This window comes from Bombyx mori, chromosome 14 (genome assembly GCF_030269925.1).
Source record: "Bombyx mori chromosome 14, ASM3026992v2".
NCBI classification, from domain to species: Eukaryota; Metazoa; Arthropoda; class Insecta; order Lepidoptera; family Bombycidae; genus Bombyx; species Bombyx mori.
In genome coordinates this window covers 10,871,660-10,893,286 of record NC_085120.1, presented here as the reverse complement: position 1 = coordinate 10,893,286, position 21,627 = coordinate 10,871,660, and the positions used below count along the sequence as shown (strand labels likewise).

At 40.1% G+C, this 21,627-nt stretch overlaps 1 protein-coding gene across 8 annotated transcripts in view; it reads left to right on the top strand.

Annotated features, from left to right (window-relative positions):
• LOC101741619 (hemicentin-1) overlaps window positions 1-21,627 on the top strand; it is a 97,878-nt gene that overhangs the window by 6,497 nt on the left and 69,754 nt on the right. For 7 of the 8 annotated variants that reach the window (XR_009974880.1, XR_009974881.1, XR_005245501.2 and 4 more), the window contains exons 8-23: window positions 595-667; window positions 1,508-1,536; window positions 2,809-2,924; window positions 4,636-4,757; window positions 5,432-5,572; window positions 7,649-7,762; window positions 9,355-9,624; window positions 10,147-10,319; window positions 10,780-10,948; window positions 11,094-11,339; window positions 12,543-12,683; window positions 13,091-13,204; window positions 14,226-14,495; window positions 20,287-20,459; window positions 20,926-21,094; window positions 21,244-21,489. Coding sequence is in view for 5 of the 8 variants with exons in the window: in XM_062672148.1 (XP_062528132.1) it covers window positions 595-667; window positions 1,508-1,536; window positions 2,809-2,924; window positions 4,636-4,757; window positions 5,432-5,572; window positions 7,649-7,762; window positions 9,355-9,624; window positions 10,147-10,319; window positions 10,780-10,948; window positions 11,094-11,339; window positions 12,543-12,683; window positions 13,091-13,204; window positions 14,226-14,495; window positions 20,287-20,459; window positions 20,926-21,094; window positions 21,244-21,489 (2,566 nt within the window). In the remaining 3 variants the exon portion in view is untranslated. The remainder of the gene's footprint in view (window positions 1-594; window positions 668-1,507; window positions 1,537-2,808; window positions 2,925-4,635; window positions 4,758-5,431; window positions 5,573-7,648; window positions 7,763-9,354; window positions 9,625-10,146; window positions 10,320-10,779; window positions 10,949-11,093; window positions 11,340-12,542; window positions 12,684-13,090; window positions 13,205-14,225; window positions 14,496-20,286; window positions 20,460-20,925; window positions 21,095-21,243; window positions 21,490-21,627) is intronic. The other variant, XM_062672147.1, reaches the window with a different exon arrangement.

The window sequence follows — 21,627 nt, the reverse complement described above, 5'->3', positions numbered from 1 at the left end:
TTCTTATTTTTATGAAAAATGATAATATGCAGTAAAATAAAATGAAATGAAGATGATTAATTTGAGACATTAATCAACTGGGATGAAATTAAATGAAAAGAGATGAAATATAATCTCAGTAAAATGGTGATCATTTACTGGCTTCCCTTATCTAGTTCTTGCTAGCCACCCTGGAGTTTCGAGTTCTTTGGACATATCGCCAGAAAGAGAGATGACAATCTGGAGAAGCTGCTGGTGACAGGCAAGGTATGCGGGAGAAGGCACAGAGGCAGAAATCCAATGCGCTGGTCGGACCAAATACACTCCACTCTCAATACCTCAGTCCACGTTGCTATCCACACAGCCGAGGACAGGCAGGAATGGCGCCAGATGATGCAGGAGAAAGTGATTAGAGGAGGTCACGACCCTCAGAACTGAGGATTATCGACGCAAGGAGGAGGAGCCACCCTGCATAGATCATCACTCCACCAGGCTGTCCTGCACTAAGTTTGCCAATTCGCGGTCTCCAATCAAGAGCACGTTTACCCCAACGGTTATCGGTTCTTGTTTTAATTTTGCTACTTGTTATTTAGTATTCCAAATACTTTATTTCAGATAAACGGACGCGATGAAAACGGGCAAGAATTTCGAAGAGTTGGCACAACGGCTGTACAAGCGAGATTACCAGGTTTGACATTAAGGTTATATTTTTATTAAATTTAAACATCATCATTGGAATCACACATTGATGCTCCAATGTCATCTTGTAAAGTTTTCGCCGCCTTTTGACCTCATATTGATACACAGCCCTTTGTCAAACGCTTCCACTGCATATAGTTAGTTTCTCGATAAGATCTTTTTTTTTTTCCTACCTATGCTGATAGCCTTGAGAGGCTATATCAGCTTCACCCTAACGTGTAGGTGAGCTCACGGGGCTCAAACCGGAGTGGTGCTAACACTGACCCTAGCAAGAGCAGTGTTTCGCAGAGTCTACCACAGGATCGGAAACGCGATCCACTGAGAAGATCCCGCGAGAAACTCAGTGGGCTGTGTCTGTGGGTTACCTTATCAAACACCCAGGGACGTCTTATACTAGGATGGGGCCCTTGGGCACACAAAAATTTGAGGCCCTTTTGGAAAGTAAAAAAAGCGAATTATAATAACATTTTTTTTTACTGAGTATGAGACCATTTATTATAGGTAATCAAATACAGTATGATATAATATGTCATTAATGATATTAGAATGCTGCTGGTTTTTTTGGTTACGATTTCGATAACGGTTTCTTTCGGGATTTCTGTTAAGCAAAATCTTCTATTATAGGCATAGTATAGGTATGCCTTGTAAATACCTTCTGATTACTGATTTGTGAAAAAAGTGTAATGTGCCCGACAAAAATGTTTTGAGAATAAACGTGTGAGAGAAATTGTCGGTCTTTCGGGGCCCCCTGAGAATGGGGGCCCTGGGCACGGGCCCCGTGTGCCCTTATGGTAAAGACGGTATTGCAAACACCTTTTCTTGTTTACAGAAGTACCATATTTAACCGCACCCCGTAAGGTAAGATAATTTTCGCACTTTATTTTTTTTTATTGCCTTTGCAGGCAGAGGAGCATACGGCCCACCCGATGGTAAGTGGTCACCGTCGCTCATGGACGTTAGCAATGCCAGGGGCAGAGCCAAGCCGCTGCCTACCATAAAAAATGTTTTTAAATATGACTACAGAGTTGAAAGCAAATCAATACGAATTTACTTTCAATGAATCTGTTCAAATAAAAACAACGATGTAGGCTATAATTTTGAATTAAATTGAACGTAAAATAATAAAATACTTGCAATAAATAATAGTATTAAATAAGTTTATCTAAGCTTATGTTTCTGCTCGTATTTATAAATTATTCAGTCTAAATTGTGTAGACTTTTTGTGATTTGTTGTTATACGAATTTGGATTGCGAAGTCTTTATTAGTGTAAAGGAGACATCTATAAGCTTTTGTAACATTTAGTTTAAGAAATAAATACAAAAAAAAGATATTATTTAAGGGAGCACAATATATACATATTCAAAATTAAACTAAAATGTTTATTGTACAGTTCGACTGTGTTCTGTGTGCTTATTGCGAGTTTCTTAACGTTCTCGATAACGTAAAAGTTAAGCCATTTTTGTATGCAGTTGGAACAGCGCCCCTAGCGGCAAACGTACGCAAACGATCCCGTTCCATACAAATATGAGCTAACTTTTACGCTATCGAGAACGTTAAAAAACTCGCACTAAGCACACTGATGAGAAATAAATGCTATTTAAACCTATTTAATTTGAATTTAATTTTGATTTTCAAGTTCAGATTAAAATCGCACTACCTTGCACAATAATATGGCTCCTACAATATAGCTGTACAAGTTGCTACTTATTTTGTATTTACTTGCATATTTTTAGTATTTATTTGTATTTAATCGTATGTAAGTCTACCTTATATTGTATTTATTTTTCACATGTGTATATAAGTATATATTTTTATGTAAGTTTATTAAGATATAGCATCGTCCAGTTCGCTTATTCCTCTCCCTGCAAGGTTGCCTGGAAGAAATCGCTTTCAGCGATAAGGCCGCCAATTTATGTCACCGACTATTATTATTTTATTTATTTATTTTATACTTATTGTACACAAAAAGAAAATACAATCAAAACAGACTTAAAGAATGTCCAAATACTATGTACAAAGGCGAGCTTAACTCATTGTTATTCTCATAACTATTATTTGTTTTTTATGCTTACTCTGTACATATGGTGTTAAATAAAGTGTTATATTATTATTATTGTTATTTGATTTAGGTGGTAGCCCGCGCGCATTCCAGAGTAGTTCTAACGTGTAAAGTGGAGAGCATGGTTCCCGTTACGGCTCGGTGGACGAAGAAACCGAACCAAAAGTTTCCGGAGGTATCTAGTTTGTGAGTAATATTCTACTATACAATGTAATATATAGTTGTCGTCGTGGTCTTAAAGATATGACGCCTGGTCCATGAGCGACGAATCGATCGACTTCACCGATGAATGAATAACATTTCCTAATGAAATCAAGCATGAATAAAAATGGAAAGGTTACAAAATTTATGCATACGCTTTATTTTTGGTTTACGCAAATATGATCATGTCTCGCAGTACAGATCACAACTTAATTGGTTGCCTTTTTTTTTTAATTTTTTTTTTATTGCTTAGGTGGATGGACGAGCTCACAGCCCACCTGGTGTTAAGTAGTTACTGGAGCCCATAGACATCTGCAATGTAAATGCGCCACCCACCTCGAGATATAAGTTCTAAGATCTCAGTATAGTTACAACGGCTACCCCACCCTTCGAACCGAAACGCATTACTGCTTCACGGCGGAAATAGGCGGGGCGGTCCTACCACCAGTGTAGTTGCCTATCCGACTTCGCCGTGATGTACATGTTTTATGTATGCTGTTCAACATCCTCAATAACCCAGCTGTTCCCCAGTACCTCCGTGAGCACTTCGAGTACCAGATGCCCCGTGGTGTACCCTGTCGTACAAGTAGATCCCTTCTCCTTAATTTTCCCCCTCACTCTTCCAGCCGCTACGGTGGTTCGTTCACTGTGCACTCTGTGCGTCTGTGGAACTCAGTTCCACACTCAATCCGTGCAAGTCCCTCACTTGAAGTATTCTGGAAGGCATTAAAGGAGCACCATCTATCAATTTAGTATTACTTATATGTATTTATTTTATGTATTTCATTATATATGTACGTGTATGTATATGTTTATGTTATTTATGTGTGTAATTGTGTATGTATATAGTTTGATATTATGTATTAGTGTTTATTTTTATTATTTTTATTGTTTATAGTATCAATAATTAAATTAATTAGATTGTACTCATCTATCCACTAAAGTAAAGCTTTCCTTCTTTGAGAACGGTTAGCTGGTAGATAACTCAATTGTTGAGTTAAGCTCGCCATTTTTTTATATCTTATCCCAATTACTGTATTTTATTAACAGTGTGTACAAATAAATAATAAATAATAATGGTTTGCGTAATAAATGGGGGCAGGGAGTTTTGCGAGTCCGCACGGGTAGGTATGACCACCCTACTTATTTCGGCCGCTGTACTATAATATAAAACTGAGGCTTAGAACTCATTTCTCAAGGATGGGTGGTGACATTTACCTTACCGATCACTGACTCCATGGAGCAGATGGGGCTGTAGTCAGCGTCGTAGTCTCGTTTCTAGCATCGAACGAACATTCATGTGATGAACATGTTTGTTTGCCTTGTACCTCTCTCCCTCCCTCTATCTCTGTCTCTCTCTCTCTCTCTCTCTCTCTCTCTCTGTCTATCTCTCTCTCTCTCTTATTAGCTATTTATCCCACAATCCCACATGGTGGAACAACATTGCATTCCCCTCTTGTCCTTCAGCACTACATCCTTCCACCTTGTCTTGGGTCTGCCTCTAGGTCTCCGACGTACGTATTTGGTTTCCAGCATACAGGGAGTCCTGGTTTGGGGTCAGATGACCGTTTTCGACTTGACCCCAATTATTTTTACTATATTATTTCGCGGCACTATTAAAGAGTTAGTTTGCTTCGGTCGAATAACGTATACACAAGTCGAACGTATGCGGTACAACAGAATTAATTTCTTCCAGACACACGACCACGATTGAGCACGTGATCGAAGACATGAAGGAGGAAAACGTGGGAACCTACACGTGTAATGCTGACAACGTTGCCGGCGTCAGTAGAATATTAGTCCGGGTGGTTCTTCTTGGTAAGACCGACAGCTATTTGGAGTTTCAAGGGGTCCAACCGCTTGGAGTCTAGTGGGGGCAAATGGGATATGCGCTGTGAGCGAAACGCGTCACCGTACCTCCAGCGATCCTTGGATCAGTTCTGCCTCATCTGAGGCTTGAGGTTGTTGAAATACAGTCAGGATTAGTCGGCTTAATATGGACATGCCTTGCCTACCGCCACGAATGTGTAGGCGAAAACCCGGCGATTTTATTCTGAGCAAATAAAACTTTTTTACATTTTTTGTGTAAATATCATTGCTGACGTCAATGAGTGACGGGGACTACTTAACGTGAGATGGGCCATATGCTCGACTGCCAACGATGGCAATAGAAAACTAGTTTAACAATAATATCGGAACAGATGCAAAGCATTGAACAATAGGGAATCTTTGCGTTAAAAGCGACATCTTCTGTAAAACCATTATTAATCACGATACGCCCTAACACCAGTGAATATAGTCGTAATGTATGTATGAGTATTTGTATATGTCGACATTTATTATATCTTTATAATATAATTTTTCAAAGAATTTTTATTTTCAAAATGTGAACAAGTCGCCAATGTCCCCCGGGAATTTGAACCTTTGTTCCTGCATTTTAGGAAGACGTCATCGTTTCTGTGTTACTTAAAACAAAACAAAAATGTTAACAGTGGACCCACCGGAGGTATTGATCGAACCAAAAAACAGAACTTTGGAAATCGGAGATGACCTCAACGTAACATGCACGGCGATCAGTGAGGCCTTGCTGCTGAAACATCGACTTATCTTCAAAGGGAAGGACTTTGAAAACTGTACGTATATATAATATGGAGCGTAGAGGTAAGGAGAACCGTCTATGTGTGTGAAAAAGTGTCCGTTAAAATATGTTAAATAAGGGTGGCGCTACAGTAGCAACCGGGTACATTTAAAAAAAGGCGCCCGAAGTTATTAGAATAAGATAGACGAATAAAAAAGTACGAAAGAACTGTAAACCTTACAAAAAGTATTTTATTTAAAGCTGATAAGAAAATGCTTTACCATAGCACTTTTTTACCACATAGCACCACGTTTTACCATAGCAATAATTTTAGCTTAAATTGACGAAATTAGTTTGGACTACGTAAACATGTGAGGTCTTGTATATTACACTGTCATTAACTACTCTATTCATTAAATATATTAATTTTCCTAACTCAGCATACTTCAATCAGTTAACAACTGTTCAATTCATATCATACCTTGTGCCTATGCTAGCGCAATTCTGGAGGATTTTTGAATTGTTATTTAGTGCTAAAAGTGGGACACTTTTTCAAGCTTCTCCCATATGAGACGGTTCTCCTTACCTCTATCCTCCATAAGATATAAGTACCGACATTTAGTTCATAAATTTTGTCGCTGGTACCCCCTGGCTAATTCAGCTACACCCGGCCGGGTAGGCGAGCTCACGGGTTCAACATGAAAGAGTTTGTTAACATTAGCCCTAGCAAGAGCAGTGCTTCGCTGAATTTACCATCGGAACGGAATAGCGACCCACTGAGAAGATGCGGCGAGACACCAATGGGTTGGGTGTATAGGACTTTATCTAGTAGTATAATTCTATCTTTATACAAGCGATGGATCGAAGATTAACTAACTTAGATGTAATTAAAACGTTTTAATTTGTTGACATTTTCAAATCTTTGAAGCGTTATTAGAAAAGGTTAACGCTTTCAATGTTTTTTCCTGATTCTGCTAATGTGCGTGCCACATTACATGAAGATTTATTTAAAAGTTTTCGTCTGAAGTTGAAGCTGACGTGTATAAAATTCAATAGACTTGTTTAGACGTGTTCAGTGTGCTTATTGCGAGTTTTTTAACGTTCTCGATAGCGTAAAACTTAACTCAGATGAATAGGGAATTGAAACGTTTGCCTATGTTTGCCGCTAGGGGCGCTGCATATAAATTTGAGTTAACCTTTTTTTTCCTACCTAAGCTGGTAGCCTTGAGAGGCTATTCCAGTATAACCTTAACTAGTAGGTGAGCTCACGGGGTTCAAACCTGACGACGTTGCTAACACGAACCCTAGCAAGAGCCGTGCTTCGCAGAATCTACCGCCGGATCGGAAACGCGACCCACTGAGAAGATCCGTCGAGAAACTCAGTGGGCTGTGTCTGAGGGTTAATTTAGTCGTAGAGCCCTTCGTCGCAAGCGACGGGTTCGACGAGAACGGTGACTGGTGCTTGGGGTACCTAAAAGCACCGTAAGTGGATCGGGAGGATCCGAGATGACGTGTTTTGGGCGACGTCGACTGCTTTCCATTCTTTCTGCAGGATCGGGAATGTAGTTACCGGCGGCCACGATAAGAGGGTTCTCGTGTCGTGCCACTTTATCGAAGTGGCGCATCGACGCCGACTGCATATACTTACTGGTGGACTCTAAGTCCAGGTCGTCATGGAGGTCGACGTTCCTGACGAACCACGGGGCTCCGACGGCTATCCTGCAAAAACGGGATTGAATAATTTGGAATGATTTTAAGTGAGTGCGGGCCGCGTGAGCGAACACTACACTAGCATAGGTCATGACGGGGCGTATGCAAGCTTTGTAGAGTGTCACCTTATTTCTAAGGGACATTTTACTTCGCCTGCATATTATCGGGTAGAGACGTCCTAGTATGAAGGCGGCACGGTCGCGTACCGTCTTTATATGGGGGTTAACCTTTACGCTATCGAGAACGTTAAATACTCGCACTAAGCACACAGAAAGGAGTTCAAGCGTATCGTTTCACTTCCAGGCGGCTCAGCAAAGACGAAATGCATTTTAGATACGTAAGCAAAAAGTGCATTTTCGAACTTCAGCTTTAGCTACTATAATGAATGCTTTTGAAGTTGTGTTGCTTTCTAATTTTTCAGCGACGGATATTCATTTGGAGCCAAACATGGAAGGCTATTACGCTGCCAATATAATCATACGAAACGTGACAGAGAAGTATGCTGGAAACTACACCTGTCTAGCCAGTAATAGAGGTATGAGATTAACACGATACAGACAAAAAAGTGACTATAAGCCCTAGAGTTCATTGTCTATCGGTATCAGCCCGACAAGTTTGTCTATATTTCTCTAAACCGCACTTCAGAAACACAATCGACCCTTCCCATTTCTGACAGTCTACGGAATATGACACAGCTGACGTTGTCCGAGTATTCAAAATTTATTTTTATTTTTATTGCCGTATAAGCAGACGAGCATACGGCCCACCTGACGGTGAGTGGTTACAGTCGCTCATGGACGTCAGCAATGCCAAGGGCAGAGCCAAGCCGCTGCCTACCGTTTAATACTCTCCACAAGCCTCGTTTGAAGAAGGACATGTCATAGCGCTCGAGAAACACCTTGGAGGGAAGCTCATTCAATAGCCGGATGGTACGTGGCAAAAAATATCTCTGGAAACGAACTGTGAATGAACGTAGTGGCTCCAGGTAGTATGGATAAACTCTACTCCGGTGGCGGGCGGTGCGATGGTAAAAGCGAGATGTCGGTATCATCTCGAACAACTCCTCACAGCACTCCCCATGGTACATACGGTACAGAATACAGAGGGAACCGAAGTCCCTCCGCAGACCCAGAGGTTCCAAACGATCCATAAGAATGGGATTATATTAATTCGAGTTCAAACAATAAAAGTAATTCTACTTTTGTCAAATTAACAAATTAATGTATGTAGGGTTCGCATGTAAAAAACGATGCAAGTGGTAACTCATTAACAATTTACCACCAAGATTTAAGATGAGAGAAAATCTCGTCCTCCTCCTTCAGTCGCATTCCTTATGTTTGAGGGTCGTGCTCGTGACCGTCTCCTCCCATTATCCTTATCAGGACGATGTTTCGCCGTCTTCCTTTGTGTTCGGCGGTGTGTATGGCATCGTAGACTGTGGTAACCAGAGTGGTGGGGATTTGGTCGGACCAGCGCATTGGATTGCGGCCACGATATCTTTTGCCTGCAATCTTGCCAGCTACTATCCATTTTTAAAGATTTTCACCGCTCTTTCTGGCAATGTGACCGAAGAACTCAAATATCCTCTTGAAGCAGATGGTAGAGAGCCTGGTTTGGATATAGAGCTGTCTTAATGCGGATGCGTTAGTCCGATATGCTGTCCACGAGATTCGTAGCATCTTCCTCCAGAACCACATCTCGAAGGCATCCATGCAGTGGCGATCAGCTGATTTCAGAGTCCACGTCTCAGCACCATAGAGAAGAATAGCGATCGAACAAGTCTAATTTTGGTTTCAAGATATATTTTCTTATCTCTCCACGTTCTATGGAGCTGTGACATGGCGCTCTTTGCTATGCTATGCTATGCTGAAAATCTACAGATTAAAAAAAAAGATTTTCATGAAGTTTTAGAAAAAAAATGCATATTGATGTTTCACCAGCAATATGATGCGGTCCTCTTCAAATTTAGGTTTAAGCGGCTTTTACTGATGCGCGTGCATAATTATTTTTTTTGCTTTGCCATTTTAAGCTAATCAATTCTATTATTTAAGAAGTTTAATATGTATTGTGTTTTGTAAGGACGATTCTGGTATGCATTATGTACAGATTACTTTAAAACTATTCCAGGTGGCGAAGCAAATCAAACAACGTACATAAAAATCAATGCAAAACCAAAATCCCGAATATTAGGTCCGCACACGCTGTCCCCACAACTGAACACTGATGTGCAGCTCGTGTGTCATGTCGACAACGCGGAGTCCGTGCAGTGGCTGGCTCCCAACGGGACTGCGGTGAGGGAGCGGTCCGTAGACCACAGCTCTGATGATGTTCTCGACGTGAGGAGTGTTAGTGAAGACGGTCAGTGGACGTGTGTGGCCCGTCGAGGATACCTTAATGGTAGGTTAGATAGAAAAATAATGATATTAAAGAAAAAAAGGAAAAAGCCGCATTTTTAATTCACAAATTATTCCAATATGACGGTGACTAGTAAAGTACTTATGTCATTTGTGTGAAGATAAAAAGCCGGTTAAGGTTTATGTATATACATCGTACACTGTCTGTAGATAGGAAAAGTGTGCAGCTTCTTGGCTCCACTCCTGTCAGTGGCAACTTCTATGAGCAATGGTAATCACACTGACCTTTACTATCATTGTAACTACACCGAGACCTTAGAACTCATATTTCAAGGTGGGTGCCGGTATTTACGTTGTAGATGTATATGGGCTACGGTAACCACTTAACACCAGATGGGCTGTGAGCTCGTCCACCCGATAAGCCATAAAAAAAACCATTTCCCACCATATCAATTGTATACGCAGTTAAAGTTAAAAAGTGTCTTCCTAATTTTTTTCGGAAGGTGGTCACGACCCTCAGTAATGAGGAAACGACAAAGAAGAAGAAGATTTTTTTTCGTTTCAGTGTCAGATTCGGTGTCAATAAGCGTTCAAATTAAACCGAGGGTGACTATAATTGGATCCAAGAGCATCACCATATTAAATGGGACGGCCTATGACGTCACTTGTGAAGTACTAGCCAAGCCTGCCCCTAGAGTTGTATGGCACAGGGAGACAGAGAAGTTTCTGAACTGCAGCGTAAGTTGACTTGAATTTTTATGAAATAGGTACTTCATATAAGCGACGAAGAGACATACGTAAAGAACCCCAACTTTGAAATCCCGCAATGAAATAACTAAACAACACAAGTTATATTACATAAACCAGGGGCTTCCAAACTTATTTTATCTACTGCCCACTTTGAGAATAAATTATTTTTTAACGTCCCCATTTTTTCAACTACTAAAAACCACTATAGCGAGGGATCAGTCGGTGTCTAAGAGTCGTCCTAAATGAAGTTACAAATCGCGTGCCAACCCTCTACACGACGCCCCCTTTTTTCTGGATCTCTTACCGCCCCCCTTTAAGCATGCAGCGCCCACAAGGGGGCTTTATCGCCCACTTTGGGAAAGGCTGACATAAACGAACGACGAAATAAAGCGATCAATAAGTCAAGAGAAGATCAATAAGTTCTTTTGAAAACTGATTCATATTCCAGACGACACTGATTGCGTCTAATCTATATCGGAGCGTGCTGCGTCTGGACAGCAGCAAAGAGCCAGTGAACGGCACGTACTTCTGCTTCGGAGAGAACTCCGACGGTATATCCCAGGACAGCGTCGCCGTGCGCCTCCGGACACGGATGCGTCTGCGCCACGGATTCAGTAGTGAGACTGACTTACTCATTAATTTAGTTATTTCCCTCATTGTTAAATATTCGCACGAAAGCTTTTAAATATGGTCTAAGCTATAAGTCTTCAACGCATTATAAAACTATTGCGTATAATAAAGCTAACAAGTTATTGTTTTCAGATACGCAATTACAATTGTATTCGCAAATGGATCTCCGATGTGACGTGGCTTCGCTTCCGGCGCCCGTAACGAGATGGTTCCACAACCGAACCGAGCTGCAGAACGACACCAACACGATCATCTCGAGCGACAACTCTTCTCTACATATCAACAGAATGGATTTCTCCAACTTCGGACGGTACACTTGTGTAGCCGACAATGGATATGAAACAATGTCAGTTGATGGCACTATGAGCGCAATTATAGGTAAGGAGTTCGTTGTGTTTTTTTTATAATTGAAAGTCGTAGTGGATTTAACGAGAAATTAATATGGTGTTCAAATCTCACAGGCAGACTATTACATATATTTTTTAGAAAATAAAAGGATATTTTGTAGTTTAAAATTTAAATAAAATTCGCTAAAATGATGTTATAACTGGTACTACCAGGCTACAGTGATCATTTAAGTAGCCTAAGTACTCCTTCCGGCCCGTCGACCGAGGGAACCGGTATTCGTGTCGCTGGCCGCCGCCGGTCCGGCGTCTGTGGAACAGCGGGATGGATGTAATATGCTCTGCGTCAACCCTGTCCCGCCGCCCGGTCCAGAGTAGGGCGCCGGCTGCGAGCGGCAGGAGTATTTAGTGAGGTTCAACTCCCACATACCCCACCTGCCACGTGGGTGAGGATCCGGCGATTTTCCCCTATGGAAAAAAAGGGATAACTCCAGCTGCGCGTGGACTGGAGCTATCTGTTAATGAATCATACCAAAACAAGAATATTCCTCAACTACGCTTTCTTTCTTTCTTCGCTAGTTTATAACAAGCTACTTCTTGTATATTATTAACTAAAATAAAACTTATATATTTATATAAACTAAAACTTTAACATGAGTAGTTTTAAATTGTTATTACCTTTGTAAACCTATACAAGAAAGTCGTTATATATACTTACCTACATCTCGCTGAAAGAGCACAAAACAATTACCATTATCTTTGTCATATGCAGGGTGTTGGGAGACGTTTCCTGAATGACATAAAACTAGTCTTGCCTAAATGTCTCGCCTTGAACCCTTGTTCACCCAATGCTGAGTGCAGGTCCCTTCACATGCACTCCATTCCCTTCGGTCTCTTGCCTTTGCCATCCAATCCCTATCAGCTATTTTGACCAGGTCGTCGCCCATCTCATTGGATGTCTGTCCAAGTTACGACGAGGCACGTACTCTTTCCAGTACGAGGTCCCCACTCCAGTACTTTTGCGCCTCACCGATTGTCAATGCGGCGGTTAATCGATGTAAATGTGATGACGGTTAATTCCAGACGTCAAATATCTTAGGAGCACAAAATGTCTACTATCAAAGGCTCTTTGTAAACTATACTTTAAGAAGCACATATCACAAGTCGACATGCCGTTGACGGCTTCACAAGTCTTCCATGCATTTCGCGGCGATTTAAATCGTAGCAAATATTACAGTAGATCCACCGCGAGTGTCGATAGAGCCTGAAAACAAAACCATTGACGCTGGAGAGGATCTAAACGTGACATGCACGGTGGTCAGCGAAGCGTCGTTTCTTAAACACCGACTTGTCTTCAAAGGGGACAACTTCGAAAACTGTATGTATGTTTTAGCTGTTTTTCAAGATCAGTTTCAAAATTAGCTTTTGCAAGAGATGTAGTTTCTAATGACGTATATTTTCAGAGTAACTTGTATTAAAATTTACGAGTATTTCTTGGTTTTAGTAGTGGTAGGGCGTATTGTAAGCACCCACGGCTAGGTAACATAATCCCGCCTATTTATGTCAGTCACGCATTCCAGTTTGAAGGGTGGGACAGACATTTTACAATATAATTAAGACCTCAACATCATGTTTCAAGGTGAGTGGCGGTATTCTAAATTGTAAAGTATAGATACGAGGGGGGAGCGAGGAGTATCCGGTAACCATTGAGCACTAAGCGGGGCGTGAGCTCAACGCAATAGAAAATAAATAAATTTATCAAAAGGCGACCAATATGTTTTACAGCCTCCGAAATACCCCCAGAACCGGGCACGGGAGGACGTCACTCTTTCAGTGTTATCATACACAACGTCACGGAGAAGTACACTGGGAACTATACGTGCTCAGCAATTAATGCAGGTTTGAAATGATTATCTTATAATTATTTAATTGCAACTTAGTCATTATACAAACATAATAAGGTTTTCAGAAAATGATTATGAAATAGCTTACATATGAATATTAAACTAAGCAAAACCAATGGGGGACGGCAGGACCTAACATCAACATCTCGTAGCTGCGTAAATCGTAACATGAATTTGCACAGGTAGAAACGTATTGTAGGTACATACATGTCCGATACCATAATGTTGTTCGAGCGGCTGCTCCTGAGAAGGGTGTCGCCGCACATCCTTCTCAGACCCGAGCAATTCGGGTTTCGCAGCGGTCACTCGACAACGTTGCAATTGGTCTGCGTTATGCATCATTTGGCGGATCGGTCCAACGCACGCCAGTACGGCATGCGGGACTGATCTACAAGCTGTTGCATAACACTCACCTCCAGCACGCCTACATGTGACTGCTGGGGTCGTACCCGGAGGGAAGATCCTTCCTTGTCGCGATCGAGGGCGCCAAGTCGCCGGTGCGCCCAGTCACGGCCGGAGTTCCTCAGGGAATCGTCCTGGCATCATTCCTCTACGCTCTCTACACTACGCTCCAGGGCAATCTCCAAGCATAGGAAGTCGATGTGTGGCGCATTTACGTTATAGATGTCTATGGGCTCCAGTAACCACTTAACACCAGGTGGGCTATGAGCTCGTCCACACATCTCAGCAATAAAAAAAAAAAAAAAAGTTGGCGCTGTTTGCCGACGACAGCGCCTACTTTACGTCATCAAATTTCCCCTCTGCGGCTATTTCTAGAATGCAGAAGCTATTGGACCTACTGCCCCCGTAGCTGGACCCGTGGAGGGTCGTTTTAATATTAAATTGTCATCGGTCCTTAATAAGTATACCAAATTTCGAGTTAATCCGACGTTTTGAAGGGGGTAAAAAGCATGTTCAAAGATTCCGTTACATACTAACAACATACATACGTCTGAAGCTAATAAAAGCGTATTAAAAACACGCTAGTTTTATAAATTACTTTAACTTTCTTCCAGGAGGTGAAACGAACAAAACAACCTACATCAAGATAAACCCAAAACTGAAATCCCAAATATTAGGTCCGCACGCGCTGTCCCCACAACTGAACACTGATGTGCAGCTCGTGTGTCATGTCGACAACGCGGAGTCCGTGCAGTGGCTGGCTCCCAACGGGACTGCGGTAAGGGAGCGGTCCGTGGACCACAGCTCTGATGACGTTTTCGACGTGAGGAGCGTTAGTGAAGATGGGCTGTGGACTTGTGTGGCCCGTCGAGGAAACCTTAATGGTAGGTTATGTGTCTGCTTGGGTTTCAGATTTTATCTAACTAAGCAGCCTGATTATCTTCGATTGTTATTTATTATGTATCATATGAATTATTGGAGCACACCCTGTATAAGCTACAGGTTGCTTTAGGTCCTTTTGTTCAAACGAAGACAGTTCTTTTTTTTTTATGAAGGAAGGATTATTGTTGGCTGGAAGGCATTTTCAGTTTCAAGCAAAGACAGGTGCAAGTGCTAACCAATGTTTCTTATATTGCGCGCAATGTAACAGAAATGAGCCGACTGGGGTCAATGTCCCCACAATAACACCATAGAAACTCGTTTAGAGAGGAGAGCCGTGGTCTCTTCGAATTAGACGGTAAACGACACTTGCCAGTACACACTTAGATTTTAGTACGTGGGAGAAAGAAAATATATGTATATATTTTTTTAACCATAGTTTGTGTTTGTGTTTTGCGACTTGGATTTTTATTGCCTTCAGAGGTAGACTGAATCTGCTAATACATAAAATTACGGTATGATCATTACTGATCATTTTGAGCCACTGACCGTGTAAGGACATAAAATTTTAGAAAATATTTATATTATTTATTTATTTATTTATTTATTTATTTATTTATTTATTTATTTATTTGGGAAACAAACAGTACAATACAAAACATACAATATTTAAAAAATATAGCTAAAACAATAACCAAATATGTTTCCACAATCAAAATCACATATAAGTAGATAGTGAACAAGAAGAGAAATTTAGAAATTTAAATTACAAAAAAAAAACAAAAGCAACACAATACGCACATATCATTTTATACATTAACTCACACTATAAAACTACAACACTTATCGGGCCAAATCACCCTATAAACACTCCAAAATAGCTTTTCTATATGCTACAAGTGACAAGCAAAAGATATCAGCATTAGAGAACTTAGCATCATACAACCTACAAGATCTACGGACAAAAGAGTTAGAAGCATATTTCGTTCGAGCCGTGGACATGTGGAAGGTCTGTTTAGAACGCGCGGAAATACGACTACATTTAAATGAAATTTTGGAAAGTAGATAGCTAGAATCAATCTCGTTATTTATTATTTTATATAAAAACATTTGATCCCTCAGTAGCCTGCGATCGACTAGAGAGACAAATTCTGTCGGTTCTGGAGAGTTAAAGCGACGACAATGGTATAAAAGATGCTTAAAAAACTTTTTTTGGACTCTTTCTAGTCGCTGAATATAAATATTATATTGGGGGTTCCATGTGACGGAGCCATATTCCAATATAGACCGTACAAAACTGTTGTACAACAGAATCAAAGTAGATGGTCTTTTAAAGTCTTTACCAACTCTAAGTATGAAGCCTAACATTCGAAAAGCCTTATTTACTATTTCATTAACATGAAAATCAAAAATCAAACTGGAATCCAAATAAATACCCAAATCACGAACAACTGTGGTGCGTACCAAAGTTTGACCATTAATAGAATAGTCATACAAGATATTCGATCTTCCACGTGAGAATGTTATAATAGTACACTTATTAGTATTCACTGTGAGTAAGTTATTTTGACAGTAAACAAATAAGTTGTTCAAATCATCCTGTAATTCCAAACAGTCGTTTAAGGACTTTATAACTTTATATACTTTTTTGTCATCAGCGTACATAATGAATTTGGATTTCCTGAAAACATTCGAAACGTCATTGACATATATATTAAATAACATAGGACCGAGATGAGAGCCCTGAGGAACTCCCGAGGGAACAGGTGCAAATGATGAACAAAAACCATTGAAAGTCACAGCCTGACTGCGATCTCTAACATAAGACTCAAGCCATCGCAGCAAATCACCGTGGACCCCAAGTCCATGCAATTTCTCAATCAAGATGTCAAAATTTATTCGATCGAACGCTTTGGAATAATCCGTGTACACCACATCAACCTGATGACCATCCTCCATGGAGCTCAATACATAATCCAAAAACTCACAGAGGTTTGTCTCAGTAGATCTATGGCTTATAAAACCATGCTGTTGCTCTATAATATGAGGCCTAATCAATGGAAATAAAAAATCATAAACTATACGTTCAAACATCTTAGGGATGGCACAAATTTTAGAAATTGGTCTGTAGTTAGCTATGTTATGTTTATCACCGCTCTTAAAGACTGGCACCACGAACGACCGCTTCCAAATACGGGGCATAACACCAGTTGATAATGAGTGATTAAAAAGAAGATGCAAAGGGTAACACAGCTGAGCGTAACATTGTCGCAAAAAAACAGGCGGAATACCATCCGGACCAGCACCCTTGGAAATATCAAGATTTTTTAAATATTGCTTGACTTTACCCACCGAAATAAAAAATGAAGAAATATCTACACAGTTAAGGTCGTAAGAAGCAGGGGTATAACTTAACGATGATGCTGACTGTGTATTGTTAGTTAAAAAGGCAGAACCAAAATGAACATTAAATAAATTACATATTTCAGAACCATCAGATGAGCACCTATCATTTAAGAACAATTCGTTAGGAAAATACCCAGCACTCCTCTTGGATTTAACAAATCTCCAAAATTGCTTACTGCACTTCAAGATATCATCCTCACACTTTGTTATGTGTGCATTGTAACAGCAAATTTTTAAGGCTTTTTGTCTTTCACGAAGAACAGAAAAACTTGAATAGTCGGCCAATCGACCATAACATTTCCATTTCCTGTGAAATTTTCTTTTTTCTTTAATCAACTTGATTAAAGCAGAGGAGTACCAGTAAGGGAAATTGGAGTTACCTCTTACGACCTTCACAGGCACATTATCAGAAATAATCTTGTCTAAGATTTCATGAAACTTGCCCACGGCCATGTCGACATCTAAATTCATAAAAGATTGTTTCCAATCAATTTTCGAAAGTTCCTCGTTAATAATAGAGTAGTCACTTTTATGGAAAAGCAATATGGACCGGCCAGGAGAACGTAGGGGTCTCACGTCTAACCCCTGAATCTGAATATCTAAGGCTGGATGATGATCATCCTCAGATACAAGAGGAAGGGACGAACGAACAACCTTACAAGCACAATTACTTATTACTAAATCTAAGCATCTTTTATTTATATTAGAAATCGAATTAAATTGTTTAAAACTATTAAAAGCTAAAAAATTAGAAAGACCAAAGACAAGTGAGTCCCACCGATCACCATTCAAGAGTCTAGCAGGTCCATCAACACCGATCAGCTCCCAAGAAGCATTCCTTATATTGAAATCGCCGACGCACAAAAATTCGTCACCGGGATTAGTAATAATTGTGTCAGAAATATCCTCAAAAAAACCAATTTCATCTTCAAACTGAGAGGAACATTGAGGAAAATAGCAACAGTAAAGATGGAGTAGTTTACTAACGTTATTGTGCTTAATATTTATTTTTATCGAAATAATATCAGCTGATCGGTTTCTGTTGGAAGGGAGACAGGTTAAATTAAAAACGGTAATTCCTCTACGCACAGCAATAAGTACCCCGCCACCCAAAGAATCATTTCGAGAGTTATAGTTCCGATCGCAACGGTATACAACAAAACGCTCATCAAACAACTCTGAGTCATAAATACCCGGCATTAACCATGTCTCACTAAGACATATAATATCATTATCACATAAAATAATGTTTCTATAAAACAAATTAGTTTTACTACGTAAACCACGAACGTTCTGGTAAAAAATCTTTAAATTAGCCATTAGAGAGAGAGAGAAAAAATAGATCATATAAATAATTAACCAACAGTATTAATAGTCCACGGCTCAAACCACAGCATAATAATTGACATGTCAATACATAAGTACCTACACAAACGAGAATATAGATCTCAACATTAATCAAACACCCACCCCAGGAGTAAAAGTTCCAAACGAACAAAATAAAAAATTCTCCAATGCTAAACAATAAGTATGTTGCTATATCATAACAAGCCTTACATAATGTTATTAAAATAGTTAAAAAAACATTTAAAAGTTTCTCAAAAAACTGAAATAGTCCGATCATCAACTTTTGAAAAGAAAAAAACAAAATTATGATATATTTTACATTACAAAAAATAGCATGTACTTTAAAAATAATGAATATAATAATAAGGAAAACACCTATATAATTTTTTTTAAATCATCTTGGGAAGCAATCACGACTGGCGGACTAACATCGTTTTTTCGCACCAGTACAGTACAATTACGTACCCACACGTATTTATAAAATTTTTCCTTGGCTAAATGTTTTACGTTTTTTAACAAAAGTTTATTATTTTTCGTGAGGTGGTCATTAAAATAAAGCCTAGATGAATCATGTGGGAATCCAATATCAGAAGATTTCAATTCCTTTAATCTCCGCAATTTAGCCAACATGTCATCCTTCCTATATCGGGATACAAATCTAAGAATAACTGGCTTTGATCTGCTACTGCTTCTGTCCATCGGCGCAACCCTTGTAACAAAATCGACGTCTATCTGAGGATTCAAGGCAAAACCCGCCCTCTCGGCAATTTTCGAGACCAATTCTATTAGATTTTCGCCTTTCCTTTCGGGGATACCCAGAATTTCTATATTAGATCTCCTGCTCCACTGCTCTTTTAAGTTGAATTGAGAATCAATGGATTGTATTCTTGAATCCAGTATACTGAGCTCGTTTTTGAGTGTTGGAATAACTTTCAGATGGTCATTAAACTCAAGAATTTTTTTTGATATGGCTTCATACTTGTCACTAATGAAGGAGACACTATCACGAAGAGTTGAGATTTCACTCTTGAGTTCAAGAATAGTGTCCCTGAAACAAGCAACAGCTTCCTGGACTTCCGCGCGCACTATACTCCTGACCTGTTCCAAAGGGACAACCTGTAATTCAGGTCCCTCACGTTCCCTGGATCCAGTACGCAACGGTCTCATCGTAACATTGGATGTATCAGGTGCTCGAGGCCTCACATTGCCTCGGACAGGAGTGTCATCATTAACAGTGCGTGATCTAGTCGCACAATTAAGACATATCCATGTAGACTTAAATTCTGAATCCGGCGTCCAATCCTTTTTTGCAGGAAGAACACAGCCGATATGATAATAATTTCTACACACTGTACACACCAAGGTTGACTTCTTATTGTCACGAGTATTGACCACTTTATTACAGCAGGTGTACTCCATAATAAATTATAAATTACGAGATTAGATTCAAAGTAATATGAAGGCAATGTATAATTTAGCAGGTGAGTTCAGTTAATTGTTGGAGCAACAGGGCGACGACCAAACGCAGGTCCAGCGACGCAAGTTCACGCCCGGGGCCACACGAGTACTTTTTTGAATGTTTGTAATTTCTTCGACTCGACACACTCAAAGCGCACACGCGTGTCAAGCAAACATGCACCCACAGGCAGGCTCAAGCGAGAAGCAGCCACAATAAGAAAGCTAAGGCGTATCTTACCAAGCTTCTATCTCTGTTACACCGCCCAAAAGGTGGAGTCAGCTGTTAAAAACGTTAAGGAAGAACAAGGAGCCACCGATGAATTGAAAACCACCAATCACAATTTAAAATTAACAAATTTAAACTTAAATGAAACGATAATGCCACAACAACCACGGAGACGTCCACTATCTACGGTCGCAACGCACGAATTATGCGTATATTTTGTAAAATCCTGTAAAAATTAGATTAATTAAAAAAAATTACGTCACGTCTGACTTCACATAAATCTTTAATACATATAAAATTTACAATAAAATTATATTTACTTTAACTATCGACAATATCAATCGGAAAGTTCGTTTCAGTGTCAGATTCGGTGTCAATAAGCGTTCAAATTAAACCAAGGGTGACTATAATTGGATCCAAGAACATCACCATATTAAATGGGACGACCTATGACGTCACTTGTGAAGTACTAGCCAAGCCTCCTCCTAGAGTTCTATGGCACAGGGAGACAGAGAAGTTTCTGAACTGCAGCGTAAGTTTACTTGACTTTTTATGAAATAGGTACTTAATATTATAAGCGACGAAGAAACATACGTAAAGAACCCCGACTTTGAAATCCCGCAATGAAATAACTAAACAAAACAAGTTCTATTACATAAACCAGGGGTTTCCAAACTTATTTTGTCTACTGCCCACTTTGAGAATAAATTATTTTTGAACGCCCCCATTTTTTCACCTACTAAAAACCACTATAGCGAGAGCTCAGACGGTGTCTAAGAGTCCTCCTTGATGAAGTTACAAATCGCGTGCCAACCCTCTACACAACGCCCCCTTTTTTTTTCTGGGTCTCTTACCGCCCCTCTTTAGGCATGCAGCGCCCACAAGGGGGCGTTATCGCCCACTTTGGGAAAGGCTGACATAAATGAACGACGAAATAAAGCGATCAATAAGTCAAGAGAAGATCAATAAGTTCTTTTGAAAACTGAATCATATTCCAGACGTCACTGATTGCGTCTAATCTATATCGGAGCGTGCTGCGTCTGGACAGCAGCAAGGAGTCAGTGAACGGCACGTACTTCTGCTTCGGAGAGAACTCCGACGGTATATCCCAGGACAGTGTCGCCGTGCGCGTCCGGACACGGATGCGTCTGCGCCACGGATTCAATAGTGAGACTGACTTACTCATTAATCTAGTTAGTTATCTCCCTCATTGTTAAATATTCGCACGAAAGCTTTTAACTATGGTCTAAGCTATAAGTCTTCAACGCATTGTGAAACTATTGCGTTTAATAAAGCTAACAAGTTATTGTTTTCAGATACGCAATTACAATTGTATTCGCAAATGGATCTCCGATGTGACGTGGATTCCCTTCCGGCGCCCGTAACGAGATGGTTCCACAACCGAACCGAGCTGCAGAACGACACCAACACGATCATCTCGAGCGACAACTCGTCTCTACATATCAACAGAATGGATTTCTCCAACTTCGGACGGTACACTTGTGTAGCCAACAATGGATATGAAACAATGTCAGTTGATGGTACTATGAGCGCAATTATAGGTAAGGAGCTCGTTATGTTTTTTTTTATAATTGAAAGTCGTAGTGGATTTAACGAGAAGATGTACTTACTCCGAGCAATTAATATGGTGTTCAAATCTCACAGGCAGACTATTACAGATATTTTTTAGAAAATAAAAG